This window comes from Balaenoptera musculus, chromosome 4 (assembly GCF_009873245.2).
Source record: "Balaenoptera musculus isolate JJ_BM4_2016_0621 chromosome 4, mBalMus1.pri.v3, whole genome shotgun sequence".
NCBI lineage: Eukaryota > Metazoa > Chordata > Mammalia > Artiodactyla > Balaenopteridae > Balaenoptera > Balaenoptera musculus.
In genome coordinates this window covers 34,030,435-34,055,667 of record NC_045788.1, presented here as the reverse complement: position 1 = coordinate 34,055,667, position 25,233 = coordinate 34,030,435, and the positions used below count along the sequence as shown (strand labels likewise).

General features: G+C 42.0%; 1 protein-coding gene across 6 annotated transcripts in view; it reads right to left on the bottom strand.

Moving 5' to 3' along the window:
- Nucleotides 1-25,233, bottom strand: part of ARHGEF26 (Rho guanine nucleotide exchange factor 26) — a 159,478-nt gene that overhangs the window by 133,835 nt on the left and 410 nt on the right. For all 6 annotated transcript variants that reach the window (XM_036849635.1, XM_036849637.1, XM_036849636.1 and 3 more), the window contains exons 2-4: nucleotides 23,964-25,108; nucleotides 22,557-22,596; nucleotides 18,871-19,016 (exon numbers count right to left, since the gene is read on the bottom strand). In XM_036849635.1, coding sequence (XP_036705530.1) covers nucleotides 18,871-19,016; nucleotides 22,557-22,596; nucleotides 23,964-25,043 — 1,266 coding nt within the window. In that variant the 5' untranslated portion in view covers nucleotides 25,044-25,108. The remainder of the gene's footprint in view (nucleotides 1-18,870; nucleotides 19,017-22,556; nucleotides 22,597-23,963; nucleotides 25,109-25,233) is intronic.

The window sequence follows — 25,233 nt, the reverse complement described above, 5'->3', positions numbered from 1 at the left end:
CGAGGGCTTTCTCTAGTTGTGGCGAGCGGGGGCTATTCTTCATTGCGGTGCACGGGCTTCTCATTGCGGTGGCTTGTCTTGTTGAGGAGCACGGGCTTCAGGCGCACAGGCTTCAGTAGTTGTGGCTCGTGGGCTCTAGAGCGCAGGCTCAGTAGTTGTGGCGCACGGGCTTAGTTGCTCCGTGGCATGTGGGATCTTCCCGGACCAGGGCTTGAACCCGTGTCCCCTGCATTGTCAGGTGGATTCCTAACCATTGCGCCACCAGGGAAGCCCCAAAGACTAATCTCTTAACCACCGTGGTGCACTGCCTTCTCATGCTTCTGAATTTCTTAAGAGGTGTGACCTGCAGCTACTTTTCCCTTAAACTAAGGTCCTCCCCCTGGATGCCCCAGAAACTGCATCCCCAACTGAATTCCCAGCTCCTGCTGCAGAGAAAGTTAAGCTGTCAGCAGGGCGCCTGGCAGTTTAACTTGTTGATTAGTCCTGACATTTGTGGAATCTCCTCAAATTCCTCTCTTTGACTTGTGGCTCTCAATACCGTCATTCCCCTGTGGGCTATTGAGCCTGGACCCAAGTGTACTCAATCTCTATTCCCCCGTGAGAGAGAAACCCAGTTGTCCTTTTTCTATCTGCAATCAAGAGGAGAAAATGAGATTAGGACATACATGAAAAGCTCATGACACAGAAGTAGAGAGGGTAAAAAGTAAAATGGTTTTAGGGGAAAAAGGCAATTCCATAAAGTTATTTAATAAAAGATGAGCAGTTTTTAAAAGTGGAATATTTAATAAGATATGGAGGAGGAGACCAGACTAATAACAGGGGTGAACAGTGGAGGGGGTCGGGAATGGTGGTAAAATCAGAGCAACTTTCAGTCTTAACTGTTGTGTTTAGTTTTGTAATAAGGTGAATGTATTTGCATTACTTTTGTAATTCAAAAATAATTGTTTCAAAGAACTTAATTTAAATTTTGATTTTAAGTTGGAATATTAGGAATAAACTAATGACTAACAAAGGGAATTGGTTAAAAGAACCAAACACCTACCTATTTGATGAAATATAATATGAGCTTTACAAAGGTTGTTGTGGAAGAAACTTTAATAACATGGAAAGTCATTCACAAGATTGTTAAGAGAAAAAAATAGGTGACAAAACAGCAGGTTTAATGACCTGAGAAAATATTTACAACATTGTTAAAGGGAAAATATGAGTAATAAGACAGTATTATTGTGTTAATTTTTGCTTAAAGGAAAAGGAAAACTCTAAATACACATTAAGAAAAAAAAAAAAGTCTGAAAAGTTATATACCAAAATGTCAACAGTGATTGGATGGGAGGGATTTCAACTAATTTTTATTTTCTTCTTTTTATCTATTGGTACTTTTTGATTTTTCTATAATAAACATCTCTTGGCTTTGGAATTAAAGCATTATTTTTAATAGAAACTAAAATACGTTTCAAAGTCCTCTCTCAAAAAAGAAACAAAGCAAGTAGGACAGGCAAATGGAACTGTTTACGGATGCCAATAATACCTGCATTTCTTTGTTCCTGCCCACAGGAAAGCTCTTAAGTGAGAGGTGACCATGAGAGAGATTTCGGTCAAGCCCAAACCGGGCAGTGGCTTATGAGGCAGTGTTGAAAGTGAGTGATGACAGGCAGGTGTGCAGATGGGCGAGCAGAGGAGGACTTGGCTGGAGTCGCATAATTGACAATGACGCCGATGACACACAGTGAAGGCGTGAGTCAGGAAGGGGCTGACAAAGGCAGAACAGGTCTGAGGGGCTCCTCTTGCAGAAGAGGACACCTGTTTGTAAAGGTGGTGCCAACATCTCTGCTGCCATTTTGTTTTTGCTTGTTCTTTTTGGAAAGTGGCAGATGGATAGAAATGATCACCTCCAAACAGTAAGTTCCTTAGAACAACACTGACACTGAAGTTAGTTTCTTAGATTGGCAATAAAATCTAAGCTGAGTAAAACCTGTTTTGGAAAAATGGATACTGAAGTGAACTAATAGGGACTTCCCTGGAGGTCCAGTGGTTAAGATGCGGCACTTTCACTGCAGGGGGCACGGGTTCGATCCCTGGTCAGGAAAATAAGATTCCACATGCCATGTGGTACAGCCAAAAAACTAAAAATAAAAAAATAAAGTGGACTGATGTTTTACATGAGATGTTCAAAGCACGCAGTGGTTCCACTGGACAGGAATTACCTTATTATATGGAGGAGACCTGAGAAATAGGCACAGAATTACCACTGTTCTCCGATTTACCTATATCTCAAGCTTCCTTCAAGCAATAGTTTATACTTCTATTGCTTTTATTTTCCACTCTTCTGCCCATCTAGCCCGTCTAGTTTTAGTCAGAGTCTCTAGAGAGCACTTTCCTGACCTTTCCTGCTTTCTATGGTATCTATCTGTGTCATTCATTTTCGCATTTTGTCCTACATTCTTTCAAAAACATCACTTAAACCTTTCATTTCTATTGCCTCCTAAACCAGCTTCTAAGTTCCTGCAGCGCAGGTACTGGTTTTCAGCTTGATTTGTTTGCCCCATCCAGCACAATGCAGTGGAATACAAATGAATTTTGCAGTCAGATACCAGCGTTTTCAAGCTACAAGCTTATAACCTCTTAGTGAATAGCAAAATAAAGCCCAAGAATTTCTGACTGTCATCTACTTAAAGGTAACAAAACAGAAAGGACAGAATAGAAAATACCATAGTGCACTGCATGTATTAAGCGTAACTTCTGCTTTGTAAAGCTTTTGTTTGAGATACACAGACATGTGCACCCATGAACACACGTACTGGCTTGCAAGTAAAATGTATTTCTCATTATGTTAAGCCACTGATATAGACCATGGTTGCAATGTCAACTCCACCGTATGTAAATTTACACTAGATATGTCGGTCATGTCACTTAACACTCCCACTCACCCTCAGAAGAAAAGCTGTTCTACTCAGAGCTTCTGCAAAAGCAGCAGCCCAAGTGGTCACATTTCACACCATCATGCATCATGGAGGCCAAAGGTGATTGGAAAAGAGCTACTTAAGCACCTGATGAGATAACAGTAAATGTTTAAGTGACCTATTTAAGAAGGGGGAAAGTGGCTGAGCCTATATGATTCTCTCTCAAGAAACTGACCTGGGGGGACCTCCAAGATGGCAGAGGAGTAAGACGTGGAGATCACCTTCCTCCCCACAAATACATCAGAAATACATCTACATGTGGAACAACTCCTACAGAACACCTACTGACTACTGGCAGAAGACGTCAGACCTCCCAAAAGGCAAGAAACTCCCCACGTACCTGGGTAGGGCAAAAGAAAAAAGAAAAACAGAGACAAAAGAATAGGGACGGGACCTGCACCAGTGGGAGGGAGCTGTGAAGGAGGAAAGGTTTCCACACACTAGGAAGGCCCTTCGCATGCGGAGACTGTGGGTGGCAGAGGGGGGAAGCTTCGGAGCCGCGGAGGAGAGCGCAGCCACAGGGGTGCGGAGGGCAAAGCGGAGAGATCCCCGCACAGAGGATCGGCGCCGACCAGCACTCACCAGCCCGAGAGGCTTGTCTGCTCAGCCGCCGGGGCGGGCGGGGGCTGGGAGCTGAGGCTCGGGCTTCGGTCGGATCCCAGGGAGAGGACTGGGGTTGGCGGCGTGAACACAGCCTGAAGGGGCTAGTGCGCCACAACTAGCCGGGAGGGAGTCTGGGAAAAGGTCTGGAGCTGCCTAAGAGGCAAGAGACCATTGTTTGGGGTGAGCAAGGAGAGGGGATTCAGAGCACCGCCTAAACGAGCTCCAGAGACAGGCGCGAGCCGCGGCTATCAGCACGGACCCCAGAGACGGGCATGAGACGCTAAGGTTGCTGCTGCCGCCACCAAGAAGCCTGTGTGCGAGCACAGGTCACTATCCACACCTCCCCTCCCGGGAGCCTGTGCAGCGCCACTGCCAGGGTCCCGTGATGCAGGGACAACTTCCCCAGGAAACACACGGCACACCACAGGCTGTTGCAACGTCATGCTGGTCTCTGCCGCCACAGGCTCACCCCGCATTCCACACCCCTCCCTCCCCCCGGCCTGGGTGAGCCAGAGCCACCGAATCAGCTGCTCCTTTAACCCCATCCTGTCTGAGCAAAGAACAGACGCCCTCAGGCGACCTACATGCAGGGGCGGGGCCAAATCCAAAACACATGACCAGATGCTGCCCTGCCCATAAGAAAGACAAGATCCATCCCCACACATCAGAACACAGGCACCAGTCACCTCCACCAGGAAGCCTATACAAGCCACTAAACGATCATTAGCCACTGGGGGCAGACACCAAAAACAACGGGAACTACAAACCTGCAGCTTGCGAAAAGGAGACCCCAAACACAGTAAGTTAAGCAAAATGAGAAGACAGAGAAATATGCAGCAGATGAAGGAGCAAGGTAAAAACCCACCACACCAAACAAATGAAGAGGAAATAGGCAGTCTACCTGAAAAAGAATTCAGAGTAATGATAGTAAAGATGATGTAAAATCTTGGAAATAGAATGGAGAAAATACAAAAAACGTTTAACAAGGACCTAGAAGAAATAAAGAGCAAACAAACAATGATGAACAACACAATAAATGAAATTAAAAATTCTCTAGAAGGAATCAATAGCAGAATAACTGAGGCAGAAGAATGGATAAGTGACCTCAAAGATAAAATAGTGGAAATAACTACTGCAGAGCAGAATAAAGAAAAAAGAATGAAAAGAATTGAGGACAGTCTCAGAGACCTCTGGGACAACATTAAATACACCAACATTCAAATTATAGGGGTCCCAGAAGAAGAAGAGAAAAAGAAGGGGTCTGAGAAAATATTTGAAGAGATTATAGTTGAAAACTTCCCTAACATGGGAAGGGTAATAGTCAATCAAGTCCAGGAAGCGCAGAGAGTCCCATACAGGATAACTCCAAGGAGAAACACGCCAAGACACACATTAATCAAACTATCAAAAATTAAATACAAAGAAAAAATATTAAAAGCAGCAAGGGAAAAGCAACCTAACATACAAGGGAATCCCCATAAGGATAACAGCTGATCTTTCAGCAGAAACTCTGCAAGCCAGAAGGGAGTGGCAGGACATATTTAAAGTGATGAAAGGGGAAAACCTACAACCAAGATTACTCTACCTAGCAAGGATCTCATTCAGATTTGACAGACAAATTAAAATCTTTACAGACAAGCAAAAGTTAAGAGAATTCAACACCACCAAACCAGCTTTACATCAAATGGTAAAGGAACTTCTCTAGGCAGGAAACACAAGAGAAGGAAACGACCTACAAAAACAAACCAAAAACAATTAAGAATATGGTAATAGGAACATACATATCCATAATTAAATTAAATGTAAAGGCATTAAATGCTCCAACCAAAATACACAGACCAGCTGAATGGATACAAAAACAAGACCCATATATATGCTGTCTACAAGAGACCCACTTCAGACCTAGGGACATATACAGACTGAAAGTGAGGGAATGGAAAAACATTTTTCATGCAAATGGAAATCAAAAAAAAAGCTGGAGTAGCAATTCTCATATCAGATAAAATAGACTTTAAAATAAAGACTATTATAAGAGACAAAGAAGGACACTACATAATGATCAAGGGATCAATCCAAGAAGAAGATATAACAATTGTAAATATTTATGCACCCAACACAGGAGCACCTCAATACATAAGGCAAATGCTAACACCCATAAAAGGGGAAATCGACAGTAACACAGTAAGAGTAGGGGACTTTAACACCCCACTTTCACCAATAGACAGATCATCCAAAATGAAAATAAATAAGGAAACACAAGCTTTAAATGACACATTAGACCACATGGACTTAATTAATATTTATAGGACATTCCATCCAAAAAACAACAGAATACACTTTTTTCTCAAGTGCTCATGGAACATTCTCCAGGATAGATCATATCTTGGACCACAAATCAAGCCTTGGTAAATTTAAGAAAATTGAAACCGTATCAAGTATCTTTTCCGATCACAGCGCTATGAGACTAGATATCATTAATTACAGGAAAAAACCTGTAAAAAATACAAACACATGGAGGCTAAACAATACACTACTAAATAACCAAGAGATCACTGAAGAAATCAAAGAGGAAATCAAAAAATACCTAGAAACAAATGACAATGAAAACATGACAACCCAAAACCTGTGGGATGCAGCAAAAGCAGTTCTAAGAGGGAAGTTTATAGCAATACAATCCTACCTCAAGAAACAAGAAAAATCTCAAATAAACTACCTAACCTTACACATAAAGCAATTAGAGGAAGAAGAACAAAAATACCCCAACATTAGCAGAAGGAAAGAAATCATAAAGATCAGATCAGAAATAAATGAAAAAGAAATGAAGGAAACAATAGCAAAGATCAATAAAACTAAAAGCTGGTTCTTTGAGAAGATAAACAAAATTGATAAACCACTAGCCAGACTCATCAAGAAAAAGAGGGAGAAGACTCAAATCAATAAAATCAGCAATGAAAAAGGAGAAGTTACAACAGACACTGCAGATATACAAATGATCATGAGAGAGTACTACAAGCAACTATATGTCCATTTTAGGACAACCTGGAAGAAATGGACAAATTCTTAGAAAAGCACAACCTTCCGAGACTGAACCAGGAAGAAATAGAAAATATAAACAGACCAATCACAAGCACTGAAATTGAGACTATGATTAAAAATCTTCCAAAAGGCAAAAGCCCAGGACCAGATGGCTTCACAGGTGAATTCTATCAAACATTTAGAGAAGAGCTAACACCTATCCTTCTCAAACTCTTCCAAAATATAGCAGAGGGAGGAACACTCCCAAACTCATTCTATGAGGCCACCATCACCCTGATACCAAAACCAGACAATGACGTCACAAAGAAAGAAAACTACAGGCCAATATCACTGATGAACATAGATACAAAAATCCTCAACAAAATACTAGCAAACAGAATCCAACAGCACATTAAAAGGATCATACACCATGATCAAGTGGGGTTTATCCCAGGAATGCAAGGATTCTTCAATATATGCAAATCAATCAATGTGATACACCATATTAACAAACTGAAGGATAAAAACCATATGATAATCTCAATAGATGCAGAAAAAGCTTTTGACAAAATTCAACACCCATTTATGATAAAAACCCTCCAGAAAGTAGGCATAGAGGGAACTTACCTCAACACAATAAAGGCCATATATGGCAAACCCACAGCCAACATCATTCTCAATGGTGAAAAACAGAAACCATTTCCTCTAAAATCAGAAACAAGACAAGGATGGTCCACTCTCACCACTATTATTCAACATAGTTTTGGAAGTTTTAGCCACAACAATAAGAGAAGAAAAAAAAATAAAAGGAATCCAAATCGGAAAAGAAGAAGTAAAGCTGTCATTGTTTGCAGATGACATGATACTACACATAGAGAATCCTAAAATGCTACCAGAAAACTACTAGAGCTAATCAGTGAATTTGGTAAAGTAGCAGGATACAAAATTAATGCACAGAAATCTCTTGCATTCCAATACACTAATGATGAAAAATCTATAAGAGAAATTAAGGAAACACTCTCATTTACCTCTGCAACAAAAAGAATAAAATACCTAGGAATAAACCTACCTAAGGAGACAATAGACATGTATACAGAAAACTATAAGACACTGATGAAAGAAATTAAAGATGATACAAACAGATGGAGAGACATACCATGTTCTTGGATTAGAAGCAACATTGTGAAAATGACTATACTACCCAAAGCAATCTACAGATTCAATGTAATCCTTATCAAACTACCAATGGCATTTTTCACAGAATTAGAACAAAAAATTTCACAATTTGTATGGAAACACAAAAGACCCCAAATAGCCAAAGCAATCTTGAGAAAGAAAAACGGAACTAGAGGAATCAGGCTCCCTGACTTCAGACTCTACTACAAAGCTACAGTAATCAAGACCATATCGTATCAGCACAAAAACAGATATATAGATCAATGGAACAGGATAGAAAGCCCAGAGATAAACCCATGCACATATGGTCACCTTATCTTTGATAAAGGAGGCAAGAATATACAATGGAGAAAAGACAGCCTCTTCAATAAGTGGTGTTGGGAAAACTGGACAGCTACACGTAAAAGAATGAAATTAGAACACTCCCTAACACCATACACAAAAATAAACTCAAAATGGATTAAAGACCTAAATGGAAGGCCAGACACTATAAAACTCTTAGAGGAAAACACAGGAGGAACCCTCTCTGACATAAATCACAGCAAGATCCTTTTTGACCCACCTCCTGGAGAAATGACAATTACAACAAAAATAAACAAATGGGACCTAGTGAAACTTAAAAGCATTTGCACAGCAAAGGAAACCATAAACAAGACGAAAAGACAACCCTCAGAATGGGAGAAAGTATTTGCAAACAAAGCAACTGACAAAGGATTAGTCTCCAAAATATACAAGCAGCTCATGCAGCTCAATATCAAAAAAACAAACAACCCAATCCAAAAATGGGCAGAAGATCTAAACAGACATTTCTCCAAAGAAGATATACAGATTGCCAACAAACACATGCAAGGATGCTCAACATCACTAATCATTAGAGAAATGCAAATCAAAACTACAATGAGGTACCACCTCACACCGGTCAGAATGGCCATCATCAAAAAATCTACAAACAATAAATGCTGGAGAGGGTGTGGAGAAAAGGGAACCCTCTTGCACTGTTGGTGGGAATGTAAATTGGTACAGCCACTGTGGAGAACAGTATGGAGGTTCCTTAAAAAACTAAAACTAGAACTACCATATGACCCAGCAATCCCACTACTGGGCATATACCCTGAGAACACCATAATTCAAAAAAAAGTCATGTATCACAATGTTCATTGCAGCACTATTTATAATAGCCAGGACGTGGAAGCAATCTAAGCGTTCATCGACAGATGAACGGAAGAAGAAGATGTGGCACATATATACAGTGGAATATTACTCAGCAATAAAAAGAAATGAAATTAAGTTATTTGTAGTGACGTGGATGGACCCAGAGTCTGTCATACAGAGTGGAGTAACTCAGAAAGAGAAAAACAAATACTGTTTGGTAACACATATATATGAAATCAAAAAAAAAGGTTGTGATGAACCTAGGGGCAGGACAGGAATAAAGACGCAGACGTAGAGAATGGACTTGAGGACATGGGGAGGGGGAAGGGTAAGCTGAGACAAAGTGAGAGAGTAGCATTGACATATATACACTACCAAATGTAAAATAGAGAGCTAGTGGGAAGCAGCTGCATCGCACGAGGAAATCAGCTTGGTGCTCAGTGACCACCTAGAGGGATGGGATAGGGAGGTGGGAGGGAGATGCAAGAGGGAGAAGATACGGGGATATATGTATATATATAGCTGATTCGCTTTGTAATAAAGCAGAAACTAACACAGCATTGAAAAGCAATTATACTCCAATAAAGATGTTTAAAAAAAAAAGAAAGAAAGAAAGAAATTGACCTGGGTAGCTATACATGGAAGCTGAAAGGATAACATGAGGAGGGGCTGGACCACGCTAGATAACCTCAAGTCTAAGTTACAAGAACTCAGAAACTCTGAGTATGCAGGAGCTCTCAGGAGAGAAGACAGACCTGGCAAAAAGGGAAAATGAGCCAATTCATGAGAAGAAATAGCCAACAGGCCACTTTTGAGACTGAGTCACATTCCTGGCCAAGTACCAGATAGAAATGTGGTTCCTGCTCTTCCAGAGCCCTGGGTACACATCCGTTATTTAGCGAAACTTTAGAGGCTCTGTTCCAAGTAACCTCAAGACCCTAAAGAAAACAGTAGGAGAGTAACCCTATTTGTCACTTCGGAGTCTCAGCTGCCTCAATATATAGTAGAGAAATAGTACCCGCTCTCATGGTATTGTCACAAGCTCGACATAAGCTGAGTGAAATGACCTAGTATAATCCCTGGTGCACAGTCTCCTCTGCAAACACTGCGTTAATAATTTAACTGTATGTAAATAAATTAATATCATGATGATCCAATGACAGGTCCCACAGCTACAGCTATCTGCACTGCCTGCTCACACTGAGACCTTAACCCCAGCTGAGTATGAGTTGAGCAGACAACAACCATACTCCTTTGCACATAACCGCCAGAAGCAGGGTTTCCTGCCGCCCCAAATATGAACTACTCCATTTTTATGTTATTGCAGTTGGATGGGTAGCAGAGTTTATCTCCCACACTAAAGGGGAAAATAATCTGCAATTTCCTTTCTCTGGCAAAAATACTTCCTTCTGCAGAAGCTGTCCATTGGCTACAGTCCTTATCCCCCCAGATAACAGATATACAGATAATAAATGCCATAATAATTGTAAGACATAAGAGTACGGATTAATCATGTAGAACATCAACAGGCTATAAGTACTCTGGATAAATCAACCTAATTTGAGAAAAAAGTTTTTAAGCACTAGTTCCACATTTAAAGATTCAACAGTAATTTTGATGGTGACAATTTCTCTAATCAATCATCATAGAGACAAATCACCCTGTGGATATGGCTCTGATGAATAGCCCCATCACTGGACCAAGAGAAGAGACACCACAAGGGGACATCTTAAGGTCAAGAGGGCAGATACAAGAATCTAATGGATGATTTTCACAAGTGCAAGCTCAGTATTATAGAGCCTTTCCCCACAGTTATTCAGAACTCCTCAAAGTAACCGAGCCTTCTTTCCTTTTACCTAATTACACTATATTCCTACAGACTCCTATTGTTCTTGAATGTATCCGTCTACCTCCCCAAAAGAAATACCAAGTGGAGGATGAGGGAGGCTGTAATTTAATTTGATTTCGTAGTATGCAAATACCTACCATAGGTAGTTCTAAACTATGAAGATACCAAGTTTCCTAATGTATCAAAGACATTTATTAAATCCAGGATGTAGCCAAACTGTCGAGAATTTTTCCTTTAAAATAAAAATTAAAAACAGCCTCCAAATAGCCCCAAATAGGAAACTTCCTGGCTGTTTTCCCCGCTGAGTTTTTTTGCTGTTATTTTCACTTATGGGATTAGGTTTTTGCCTTTACTCATTCATTTATACATTCACTCATAAATTCATCACATATTTACTGCAAGCCTACTGTAAGTCAGGCAATGATGTGCTAGGAACAGGATAGGAAAAAATCTCTGCTTTCATGCAGATTTTATTCCAGTGGGAGTAAATGGACAATTAACAAGAAAAGTAAATCACATAGTATGTTAGAGGGGTAAGTGTCAGGAAGAGAATAAGAAACGTTAAGGGGGTGGTAGTGAGAAAGTCATGTGGCTCTCTGGAAGAAGAGCTATTTATTGTAAGCTGAGGAGACAGCAAGTGCAAAGGCCCTGAGGCAGAGTGCACCTTGTACTGGAGGAACATCAGTGTAACTGAGCAACAAGCATGGGATGAGTCCAGAGAGTAACCAGGAGCCAGAATACACAGCCTCACTGGCCCCTGTAAGGCTTGGCCTTTATTTTGAGTGGAGGTAAGAAATAACTTGAGGGTTCAGAACAAAGGGACAATATCTCAGTACATTTTACCAGGATCACAATTCAACAATATAACTATATAGCTGCTATATGGAGAAGAGACCAAAACAGACCCACGTAGATGCAGGGAGTTGAGCTGGGAAGCAATGGGGACAATCCACCTCCACAGTGACAGGGTGGCAGCAGAGAAGTAGCTCTATTCTGAAGTTACAGGCAACAGACTTTGCATCAAGTCGGAAGTAGGTTATGGGAGAAAGAGAAGAGTGAGCAAAGGCTCTAAGGGTTCTGACCTTCACAAGTAGAAAATGGAGTCATTATTTGCTGAGAAAAAGAAGAGATTATGAGAGAAGCTGATTTGGGTGGGAGAGAAGGGAGTGATCAGAAGTCAACTTTTGGAAAGGTTAACTTTGAGATGCTGGTTAGATACCAGAAACAAAGCTGGATATCCTTGTCTGACGCTCAAGGAAAGGTCCAGTCTAGAGACAGAAACTTGAAAGTCATCAGAGTAGATGATGTATTTAAAGCCACAAGACTGTATGAGATCACCAAGGGAGTGCAGACAAAAGAGGAGCCCCAAGGATGGAGCCTCTGGACCCCCCAACAGGTAGAGGCTGGAAGAAAAGAGATAAAGAAGCTGCAGGTGCACTGACTTTTTCTCAAATCCTCTGACCCTCCATCACCCCGAAGGGTCCGCATAGCATACGTGATGTTTTCTCTGCTTGGGACCCCTCCAGCCTGCACCCGCCCCTCTAACAACAACTCTGACCTGACACTTATCTGGTAGCTGGTCAGATGGCAGCTCTTGTCATCTCCTTTGCCACCTTCCCTTGACTGACAGCATCTTGCCCAGACAGGTGCCCTTCCCACAGGATCTCAGAGCAGCACAAGCACGTCCTTCACAGCACTAACACAGCAATTCTGCATGTCCATGTGGGATAATTTGGTGTCTGTCTTGCCATTCAGGGTGTCAGCAAGGACATGAAAGCAAAGTGGAGTCTGTTTGTGCTCTATCTCCACTGCCTAGAAGAGGGCCCTCCATAAAGACTAGGGGAATCAAGGAATCATTCATCAATCTCTCTCATCAATTCTCTGCTCAATGAAATAAGACCCTCTTTGTCTGGGTCCCAGGTCTAGGTTTCCAGTTGAAACACCTCCTTTTGTACTTACACCAACCAATACGAAACACCCCTATGCTCATGTCCTCCCACTTTCTTGGAGCACCTGTCTCTTCTGCTCCGTACCTGCCCTCAGGGCCTGAGGCACACACACCCACATTTTCACAACCCATTGTTCTCTCCGGAGAATCAACAATATAAATATTGGCACATCTACCACTCCATTGCCCTTTGCTTACTAAGCTCCAACCAGAGTAGTTTTTTTCTCAATCTCTCTATATTTTTCAGAAGGGGTTATAGCTCCACCATCGCTATAATTCAGAAAAAGAAAAACTTCTAGAGGTGACATGAACAACATGCAAATGTACTCAATACACAGGGAGCTACAGTGAGGTATCCCCAGTATCTGGAGATAAAGTCAAAAGAAAAAATACTCCCAAACTGAAACTGAAAAAAACAAAAAGTATAAACTAGTTTTACACATCTACTTGTGTGTGCATTTTTCTAACGAGAAGGTCCATGGCTCACAACTTTTACCAGATTCTCAAAGCAGGTATAGCTCCCCAGAAAAGAAAGATGGTGAAATGCATATCCATCCTATAGCCTAACCCAGAGACTAGAAAGAACACTGAAGATCATCGTGTAGAGACGTGAAATGATTTATAAGACACACTGTTCAGGAAAAAAACAAGTTGTAATAGCTGCACAGTGTATCATTTATGTAAATGCACGTAATCTTTATTTTTTCCTTACATGTATATACGTGGATTTCAAGAAGAGCGTTACCAAATTGAGAACAGCGTTGCCTAGAGAGAAGGCGAAGGAGATTGGGATTGCAGATATGATCAAAAGAGACTTTGGTCTCATCTGAAATGTTTAATTTTTTGTCATGGAACATGTGCTATGTATTGCTTATACAGTCAAAATCAATTTTCAAAAATGTTGAAGGAACACCACAATCTAATTGTACTGAAATGACAAGAGTATAACAGAGCCCGCTCCCTGCCCCAGGCTAAGCAGATCCCAGCTCCAGCCCTCTTAGCTGGACCAGGATCTCTGCTGGGGCTCCCAGGCCCAGGCACATGGACCTCCAGTTCTGTTTATAAAGATACAAACACTCCAGGAGACCTACTCTCCCACTTAACAGTGTGCACGAGTACACGTCTAAAGCCCTGACTGTTTACATTGTGAGTACCAAAAGTAAGCCAGATGTGAAAAATGGGAATGTTTTTTCTATTTTTTAAACATAAAAGATAGATATGATAAAAGGTATTAATCACCATTTAAGGTAAAAAAATAATTTTATGAGACTGCTATGTTGCAAAAATGTAAATGGAAAATTCTATGACTGAAGAGATTATTTTAAGCAGCAACTCACTGAACAACTGAAAATTAATTCAGACAACTGTGAAAATGTAAGGGAAAAGGATGAAATTGTCGATGACCTCTAAATGCATTAAGCATTTCTGCAAACAGAAGGATATTCAGATTTACTACATCTTTTGAGCTCTGATTTTCAGTAGAAAACAGTGTCTTTCACAATAAACGTGGTGTAGATTCTAAAAGAATAAGTCCCACCAAATGGAACTGCTAAAGACTCCAAAGTGTGTTATGTTTTCAACTGAATGAAATTACATTGATAATCAAATGGCCATTTTTCAAATCGCCCTTTCTCATTTGGCAGTTCCAGAAGGTCAACCAGAGCAAACTATGTGTGTCTTTAGGAGCTGATTCCAGAACTCAAAAGACCAAAGTCCTAATTCTAGATATGAACCTAGCTAGCCACACTAAGGACAGCTGAAGACGTACTTTAAAGAAAACATGAAAAACCAGTTCCAGAATAGAGTTTAAAATTTTTGAGCAAACTGAAGAAATATTCAAAATGATTTAAGATTACTGCTAAAGCCACGTGTCAGCAAGTATAAAGGAAGAGTCCAGTAAGAGGATGACTATAGCAGGTGGATGTCAGGTGACTGCATTTGGTATTGAATCCAAGTAGAATGTTGGCCTGTGTGCTTGTTTTTGCCTCTGGAGCCTGAGCACCCTTGTCAAAGGTACCTGGGGTGTCAAGGCGGTGGAAATTACACAAACACACCCCATGGCAAACAAATGGGGTCAGGGCATGGCTGGCAAGTGTGGCTTTGGGGCTGTCACGGAACTTAACAAAACAAACACCGGTTTCGCAACTGTCATTTTTTAGTCCAATGCATAGCACGTGATGGGGAGAGGGGTCAAGTTATGACAAAAAGCAAAAACACTCCAGTCAAGATTGATTTTTTATCTTCAGTAATACTGTAAATCCTTCCGGGATCCCATTAAAGGATGAAACTGATTAGAAACCTGAAGTTCACTTTGCATGGAGGACTCAGCTGCTACCCACCTATAGCACTAACTGTAGCAGGTACTCAGTGTTCTATCCCACACTAATAATACAATCAATATTTTTCTTCAAACCCACAAGCTTTGCCCAGAGATCCAAGAACTGCTGTCTCAGTCCTCATGATGCCATTTTAGGTGATTTGCTGGGCCATTCACCTGTGTATGGCAGGTTCCTTTGTCTCTGGGCACAGATCTCTGGAGGACAAAAATGACTTTTCAAATTGAAACCTCCAATTTCTTCCACTTATGACCAACTGAAACCTGGAAACCACGATCATTTATTTCTCATATATTAGTGTTCCCCAAGGCCTGAAGAGCAGCATAAAATTATGTTCCCTGGAATGAAGAAATCCTATATTTCTGATGAAGAATAGATCGATATCCTCTGACAATCAAGTGAAGGAAGAGTAAGCCTGGCACCATCTGATGACAGTGTGGAGCCCAGGCTGTGTTCCTGACAATGGAGAACACCCCACTTCTACATGGAGATCCCGTCAGCAAAGCCACACTGCTACACACGTTCACCACTAAGTCACTATAATCCAACTAGGGAAGCCTAGACTTTCTCTATTCTATGAAGGCCCAATTAAATGCCTCTCTAACTCAGTTCTAATTCTCCCTCATTCCTAGGTGACCACAATGCTACAGTTAAACCTGTCCCAACACCATACACGGAGAACCACCTTTCGTGGTTGTCCCATGAAACCAAAGGAGACACATCATAAACAAACACACTAAGACAAATTACATACAGACTGCAGGCTTCAGGACCTTACCCAGCAACCAGAAATGACTGCAAATTGCGGCTCTTCTAAAGAGTCTCCTGCATACTGGATGCTCATTACAGTCAATGGATAAAAGTTTTATCACCTCAGGAGGCAGTCACGTGTTGGCAACAAAGATAAGAGATTTTTACAAAATAAAACAATCAACAGCAGCTAATGCACAGGTGTGCTCACACGCACCCCTCCCAAGTAGAAAGTCAAAGTAGATGCCAAACTGAGACCTAACCCTTTGCCAGAAAACCCCTTGTCCTATTCCCTTTCTGGGATCAAGGCCTTAGTCGAGGAAGAGTTTTGTGTTAAAGACAGGATGGGGACTACCCTACTTATTTGGTATTATTAAAAGTTAAGCATGGAAAGATGATGGAAAGTCGAAGTGTTCCAAAACCTGCCCTAAACACTGCAGCCCCTTTACAAGGAGAGATCAGGGCACAAGGTCAGACAGAGAAACGGAGGTGTCTACCCTTTACAGAAAACATCCTGACATTTTTCATAATTCATGAAGCCTCTTCTCTTTAGGGCCCTAACTGCAACCTGGATATTTACTAACTGTTAGGCTTCTAAAAAAGTAATCGCTGCTTTCTGTTGTTTTTTCTAAAAGCCAGAGCTGCTTGCAACTTTTTAGAGGGTAGAAAACCCACGTGGGAAGGACAGAAGAGAACTTCAGGACAGTGATGACCCCTGGGGAGGAAGGAAAGAGAAAAGGACTGGAGAGGAGGATGGTTAACTGAATCTGCCTCAAAAAATAGAAGGCTGAAATAAATATGTTAAAATGTTAACATCTGTTCAAGCTGGTACCTGGAGGGCAGGTACCTGGAAATCTATTACACAAACTTAAGTTTTAATTTTTCTACATGCTTGAAGTACTTTATAATAAAAAAAAATTAATATGTTTTAAAAGTGAAACGGAGACACAAAAGGCACAAAGAAAATGCAGGCTGGTGCCCAAGTGATGCAAAGTGGCAAAGTCCAATCACGCTGCTTTGATTAAATGTAATTGCCACCAACACAATAAATACACACAAGCCTCCTGGGAACACTCAAATCCAAGATAACACACGCTGCAGTTAGAACCCATTTTATAGCTTTACATTTTATCACCAGATAGTCTTCTGATATCAATCTTGTTAACAAACGGCACATCAGCACATTGATCCTTTGCCAAATAAAACACATGCCCATATTTGAAGTTGTACTGAAGGATATGTAGTATTATTTCAATGTGCATTTGTTAATCTAAATGAAAGCCAAACCCCAGGAGGCATAAATATGGCAGCCTGGTTTTTGGTACTAAAGCTAAGTTGGAACAGAGTGTAAGTGACACAGAAGTACACATTTTTGTTTAGCATTCAAAGAACAACAGAAGGATTTAGGCCTGTGCTAACAAACGCAGCTGCTGTCCCAGAGAAAGAACTCAAAAAATCCACAGTCTTCTTCTTGAGAATCTTCTACCAAATGGTCCATACCAACAATGGAATGACAGCCATTTAGAGCCATCTTGGCCTGTGTGGGCCTTGTCACCAGTTTTTCCAAGTATCTGCATTGGTATATAATACCACAAGATCATCAGATTAGGAAATAAGGCTACCAATATGCCGGTTCTGTGGACAGATGATACCACCTCACCACTGCGAAATTCACAGAAGCATCACGGAAGTTGCAAACTGTTAGCACAGGAGCCAAGTCTGGCCCATAGATGTTGTCGGGCTCATACAACATTTTTTAAAACTTGAATTAGGATAATACTCGTAAAAATCTGGCTTTCTGTATTCTCTTTTTTAAATATCAGAAAATACTGTAACACGGGGCTGGTTTGAACTAAGTGTCCGCTGCTCAATTCATACAAGGCCTATGGACCACAGTCCCCGCCACTCCCCATCACCTGCACTCACCAGCATCACTTATAACACTACTTGCTCTGCCCCTGTAGGCATTTTAATCTGTGGCATAACACTAAGGGTGTCACACCGTGGGGGGACTGGAAATACATAACTTCTCCTTAGAACCAAATTAGGGGGTGTGAGAGAGACAGGAAGAAAGGGCTTGGTTTCTAGAATTCTGAATTCCAACACAGGGCAGAAGAGGGGAGGAAGAGCCTGAGCTAGAAGTCATCCCCATTATCAACATGCACACATTTCCACGGTCAAATTTATGAGCGCCAACATATACAACTTCTTCACTTATGCTGACGGGTTCCCTAAATACATGAGATTCCTGACTCTGAACAATGCTCATTTCGGCTTAAGAGGGAATCACTTCTGCTCCCATATTGCCAAAGGTCTCACAGAGCTGCACTGGCCTGTTTTTCATGCAATGCTCCCACCACCCAAGCCAGCCACGGGAATTCCTTCCTACTTGGTAATGCATCAGATGCCCACAAATGATGTCCCCAAACTCACATCAAGTAAACTAAGCATCACACTGTGACATTGTTAAGCCAGGAGGAAAAGAAATTACGGCTAAAAACAAAAGATGCTTGATGCAGAGAGGAGAAATTACTCATCCACACAAAAGTAAGTGTCAGACACTCGCAAACAAAAGATGCACACGGGGAGACAGAACAGAATGCCATTCATTAACCATTTTCAAGAAAATATAAATGTGTCCCTATCAAATGAAATTTCCAAGGAAGAAGTGTAATAAGTTCCCTGTTGTGCGTAGGTACATATACATTTGTCATACATATACATATGTATATATAGCCATAATTACGGTAAAGCTCAGGATATATTAAGTTACCACTACATACACACTCCATAAAGAAAACAAGAAAAGATACTGAGTAGGAAGAGTTTCCAGAGTCCATAGTACATCAGTCTTTTATTTTATAAAAACCTGATAAATTTTCCTGATCAGAACTGTCAAAGTTCATGTTCTCACTAGTGCCTGCAGAGTTTCAAGAAATACTTCACAATCTAAAAAGAAGAGTCTTTCTCCTTAGGGTTACAGGATCACTGGTAGAAAAACTTAAAACCACAGCCAGGCATAATGTCCACAACTTGGTCTTCTCACTCCCGCAGATAGAAAAAGAGAAGGTACACACTCACCGCAGAGAGTTGGCTCCACGTGGACCTCAGTGGCTTATGGTGAATCACAATTTTTTCGCCTGATTTCTGTTCTTTGGGCTCCGACTCTTCATCAGAGTCAATGTCAAGGGCCTTTTCTTTGTAGTTCTGATACAGAACAGCGTTTTCTGCAAGAAAACCAAATCCTACATGTCACTAATTGCCCCCCCATCATGATGCTACTTGTTCTAAACAAACATCCGTATTTATACGTATACGATGTTTGGTCTCCAGTTAAACAAGAGACAAATGGATTCTGTCACTGAAGAGTCATTACCAAAAAGTGATTTTCTCACTCACACAGCTCTATCCCCAATTCATCTGCAGGGGAAGGGGAAGGGCCCATACATGAAATGCCAACTGAAGCAGAGTTTCCATGTCTCTGTCTGCTACCCATGAAGGTCATGTCCCGTTACATCACTGTTTTTTAGGTTAAATTGAATTTACACCCTTTTATTTGTCTATCTATTTAACAAATATTTACTGTACATTCACAATGTGCCAAGGGCTGAGAGTAAATAGAAAATGAAAGACACTTCCCATGCCCTCATGAGCTAAAATTTTAATGAGAAAAATAGTCAAAGTCATTCATTCATGTATTCATTCAACTGATATTTAGAAAATGCCTACTAGACGCTAGCGACCGCTAGGCACTGGGGATACAGCAACGAACAACAACAGAAAAAGATAAAAATCTCATTCTTCGTGGAGCTGACATCAGAGTGAGGAGAGAATGACAATAAATAAACAAGTAACTTTTATAATATATCAGATGCTGATAAGTACCATGGAGAAAAATAAAACAGGGAAAGCAGGAGCATGTTACAAGGGGTGATACGTAGATTTTAAACAGGGTGGTTCAGGAAGCCCTCACAGAGGTGACATTTAAGCAAAGATCTAAAAGAAGTGAGGAAGTAAGCCACCTGTACAGCTGGGGAAAGAACATCCCATCAGAGAGAACAGCAAGTACAAAGGCCCTGGGGCAGGACTCTGTTTGGTGCATCTATATGTACAAGGATCAGCAAGGAGGTCTGTGTGGCTGGAATAGGGTAAGGGAGGGGAGAAGGTATAGGAGTTGGGGGTTGGGATGACTACAGGGCAGACTTGCCTCAATGTCATTGAAAGGACTTTGGTTTTTTACTCCAAGTGAGAAGGCAAGTCATTTTAGAGTTGAGGACACAATGATCTTGCACAAATACATACCTACAAACCCAAAGATTTACATACAGGGGCTCTGAGAACAGACTGTCAGCAGGATATGATCTAGTCTGGGGGTCAGAGAGGTGTTAATGAGGAATATCTTAAGATCTGAAAGCTGAGAAACTACAGAGCTACAGAAAAAAAGCACATGTAAAAGCCCTGAGGCAAGAGGACATATATTACCTTAGAAGAACAAAGGAAGGTCGTTCACTGGAGTATGGGTGTCTAGCGGACAAAGGGTGTAAGGTGAGTCTAGGGGGAAGAGCCAGACAGCCCAAAGAAGCAGAGTTTTGCAGGCAATGTTAAAGAACTGGATTTTATCCTGAGTCCAAAAGGACTGAGTTTCTTTCATACTGTAAGAGTTGTATTTTATCCCGATTGCAATGGGAATCCACTAAAAGGAAAAGACTTTATTAGACTGGAAGAGCAAAATATTGACTACTTAAGGGACTAATTAGGATGCTACTGAAGTGGTCAGTGAAAGACAATGGAGACTTGGGGGGGATGGGCTGGATATGGGGGTCAACTGGATATGGTGGTAAGGATGTTTCCTAGCTCTATGAGTCCCACAATGGAAAAGTAGGAAATGGGAACTCCAGAAGAGATTCACCTTTAGAGGAAAGATTATGAGTTTGGTTTGGGACATACTGAGTTTGAAGTGCTTTTCCCATCTACTGAAGCCAGCAAACATCTGCCTCATCTCTCAGCAACTACTGCATGTTCCATATGCACCATTACTAAAGCAATACTGGAATCTATGCAAGATTTTACTGTTCTCTGATTGTTCTGAATATGTAAAGCAGATTATGAGGGTACAGACTTGAGTTCCCCCCACCTCTGTGGTGTCCTTTAAAGTACTTAGTGTGTGGCACAAAATATACGCACACATTGTTGATATACATTCATTCATTCTCACAACAACGTGGGCAATAGTATTATTAGCTTCATTTTACCCAGGATGAGACTGAGGGCTCAGTGAAGTTAAGAGGCTTGTTCACTGTCACTCAACTGATGAGTAGAAGCAGGACAGGAACTCAGGCCCCTGGTTCCAATATCACAGGTTCTCACCACTCTACCACACAGCTTCCTGACTTACATTCTTGTTAGTCATTAACTGTAAGGCTCCTGCATTCCTCATGTACATATATGTGAAAAAGAATTTCTAGGTCATCATATTTGAGAAGAGAGGAGAGGGTGCACAGAAACAGCTCCTTGCAAAAGGAAACAACATAAAACTAGTTGTAATGAAGGTCTGTCCTCGGACTTCAAGAAAGCTCGACATTTTTAACCCTTTGAGGCAAAGGTCCCAAAACCACTATCAAATTCCAGAAGATGCAAAGCATCTCTCAAAATCGATATTGGGTAGATGCTCTGTTCACTGCACAGTCATAACGGGGGTATAAGAGGAAGCAAACTGGACTAAGAACCAGATCTCTGTCCTAGCCCTGGCTGTGTGAAAGTGCACAAGGTACTATAAACTCTCCGAGCTTCCAGGTTCCTCAATTATAAAATCTGAATTTATCCCAGCCAGCTAAAGTACTGTATCTGGGTTTCTTCCTCATAGAGAACAGTCTTCTAAGATTGGTACAGTAAATACACTTTTATAAACCGGTCATGTTTAAATGATCCAATGAGAACTGATTTTTATAAGAATTATATAGGGAAATGTTTTGTAGTCAGCCAAGGTGATATAATTCTGGGTGGTTTTACCTTAGATTTACTTATAGAGGGGCATACCCTTCTTCATTGTTCTTTAAAGGTTGGGAAATCTTAGCATTTCAAAGCATGACAGAAAGTAACTACCCTCACCTCCACCACACTCCCCCAGCCCTAAAAGCACTGCACCTGGGGCTTCTCCCTTTGTGCTCTTCCAGACCACTGACACTGGATCCATCTATTTACACGAAGTCCGCTAATCTGATTAGGGTTTGAACACCTGGTGAAAGCTGCTTTTATTTTTGAGATCCTTCACAGAAATATTATATGGGTTCGAAATTCTTAGGAGTATGTTTCTGTCAGCCAGGAGTTAGATTTCCCCCAAATTGAAACTGGATTAGGAAACAGGAAGTCAGAAATGATATTAAAATGTAGAAATATGGGGAAAAGAACATTAAGTCAAAGGAAATATGACTTAAGATCTAAATGCCAAACTTAATTTTTAACTAAAGGGCTAGAGCTTGCCCTTACTCTTTCTCTACTTTTTGAGGAAGGTGGGGATGGAGCCAGAGTAGAGAAGAATTAAAAATCCCAGAACATTGGTCTGACAAAGTCATCTGCTTACAAAGAATGCCATTAATCTTACTCACTGCTGGTGAATTTAGCTTAGTGCGGAGCTCTGTGCTGTATAATTTGTGAAGAAGTTGTACATTTTTCTCATCTTGTGTTTTTGTAACTTCAGTTGGATTTCAACTTATAATTGATATTCCACATTGAAACAGCAATAAAAGTCTGGAAAATCAAATGCTTACCTTCCCCATCAAATGTTCCTTGTTCTTTCAGCATTTTTTTCTAAGAAACAAGAAAAGCAAAAAGAGGAAAAGCAAAGCAAACTATGTATGAGTGAGCCAAACAGAAAATACAGCTATTTTAAGAAAAAGTATTTTTTTTTGTTGTTACGTTCATTAGATTTCCAAAGGCATACAGCAGATGATCCCTGGAGTAGTTCACTCATATGACTACTACAACTCACTAAAAAGGTGAAATAAAATGAACACTATCCCCCATGCTCTGTTAATACAGCTTGAGAATCCTCAAATGACCAGTAGTACAGCTTATTTCATTACTCATGATTCACCATCACTGTTAAATTGAACTTTGCTATACTTGCGGAGTTGGAGGGGAAAAGAAAAAACACATAAAATGTTATGGAACTTCTTTAAGGCCATGGGATCTAAAATAAAACAGGCTTGCTTGTGTATTACACATGTGACATTTATATAGACTCTCTGATTAATCAAGAAAAGATGTGGCTGCCAAAATGAATTCCTGCCCGATTGCTGAGATCTGTCTTGCGTCTGGAGAAGACAGCACATGCACACTCCAAAATCTCCTTCCCTAGTTTTCCCTATTTCTTTATGTCATATTTAGTCATATTTTAATGAGCACAGCTCCTAGGCCTTTATCTGGGAGCAACACCACACCATTCACTCGAACCTGAAGTTTTCAGCTACCAACTTGTTAAATGCACTCAAGGATTAAGTGGGCACAAAATGGGAATAAGATACAACCACAGGCAGCGGTGAGAGAAACCAGAAAACAGCAAAGATGACAAACTATGTCTTTTGTGATCTGGCAACTGACTTTTAAAATTCACATTTTACCTGAATGGTATTTAGTATGGGATCACCACTGAAAAAAATAATTCAGTAAATTAAATCGTTAGTGTAAGTAATTAAAATAATCAATAGGCTCTAGGGAAATCAGTTTTCCTGCATCAGCTGTGATGAATCAGCAACGAATGACTGACATTTCTAAACAAGCACCAGGCAGCGCAACCACATAATCAAGAGGGCAGATCCACGCCTGCCCACCATCCCCTTTTCAGCTACCTGTGTTAAAACTGTTCGGGGCTCACTCAGCCAATACTTAATTTTCTGTGTTTTTTTTTCCCCATTAGTCCCCCACTTTTTGCCCGAACTTAGAAAATTAAAACAATTAAGAGTTTCAGTTCCTCCCATGAAGCTGCATTAACCTGGGCTGTGCCCGCCAGCAACAGAATGGGCAAGAGATAAATGTGCACGGGTCTGATCAACAAACAACAGAATTAAAAGAGAACAATAACCTCTGGTTTCCTCTGTGCCCCTCCTCCCCACCCCCATCACCTTCACTTGTGGCTTAGTGAATGCCTAACTTGCGACACTCTTGCCCATTCTTACCTTTATCCTTCCCAGGCTGGAAAACTTCTCCTTGTCTTCCATCACTGCTTTCAGAATAGGCTGGGACATTCTGTTCTTCTTCTTCGAGGTGGTAGGACTGTCAAAATCAACGCCACTGACCACCGCCCTGCGATAGGACGTGGACCTCAAGCCTCTCCGCAGAGACCCCGGGCTGTCCAAGTCGTTCTCCGCCTCGCCCTCGTCCTCTGCGGGGCCCAGGGGCGCTCCAAGGCCCTCCACCATGCTGCGCACCTTAAGCAGTCTCTTGTGGGGCTCCACATTCTGACTGTTGGATTTACTTATTTTAATTTCCGAGGCCAGGCTCTTCGGAATGATCTGCTGTTTCCCCACTTTGAGGGCGGCGGGGCTGTTTGTGCTCAAAACCACTGAAGGATTCTCCAGGAGCTCGTTCTCCTGTGAGGGAAGCCTTTGGAGGGGGAGTTTTTGCTCCAAAGACCTTTTGTGGGGCGCGGGAGAGAGTCTCGAAGGTCCCCGCTCAGGGTCCTTAGCCATCTGGCCGGACAGCGAACGGGCGCCTGGGGAGGCGGTATTAGGAGTAAGCGCATTTGCAGCAGGCGAAAGCAGGGGGCTGGCGGGGAATCCGACCCTGTCCCCCTCGGGGCTGCAGGGGCCAGGCGCATGAGGAGTCCGCGGGCGGTGCAGCGGCTGCTGCGCGAGCGAAGTCGCAGTGCCGTTCGCTGGGGATTTGGGGTAGCCGCCCGACGCCGCTCTAGGTTCCCGGGGTGACTTGGGCCGTCGAAGCCGAGGAGAAACAGCCCTGTACTCCGGGGAGACGGTCCTCCCATTGGTCACCAACCTCCGATGGGCACACAGAAGCAGGGGGCTCCTCTGGATCGTCCTGCCGTCGGAGGCGGTGGGCACCTGGGCCGGAGTCTGCGCCGCGGGGAGCGTCCCTCGGTCCTCTACCGGGAAATCCGTGATCAGCAACCCGCTGGGGCTCTGGTAGGACTGGGGCCTCGGCTTGCTCCGGCCCAGCAGCTGGGGCTGAGGGGCTGAACGCCTCCGCCACAAAGTGGTTAAGCTGTTGCTGGAAAAATCTACTTCGCTCTTGCCGTCCATAGCAGAGCCTCGGGCGTCAGCCCCGGGTCGGGGTGGGGGGGGGAACAGCACCCAGTGAGTCTTGCCTAAAGAGGAAAGAAGTCATGGAACTTTGCCGCCGGACAACCAGGCACGCCTTGCAGACACGCGCGCTCTGAGCCCGGGGATCACCCGGCTGCCGCGCGGGACACAACTGCGTGTCAATTACCCG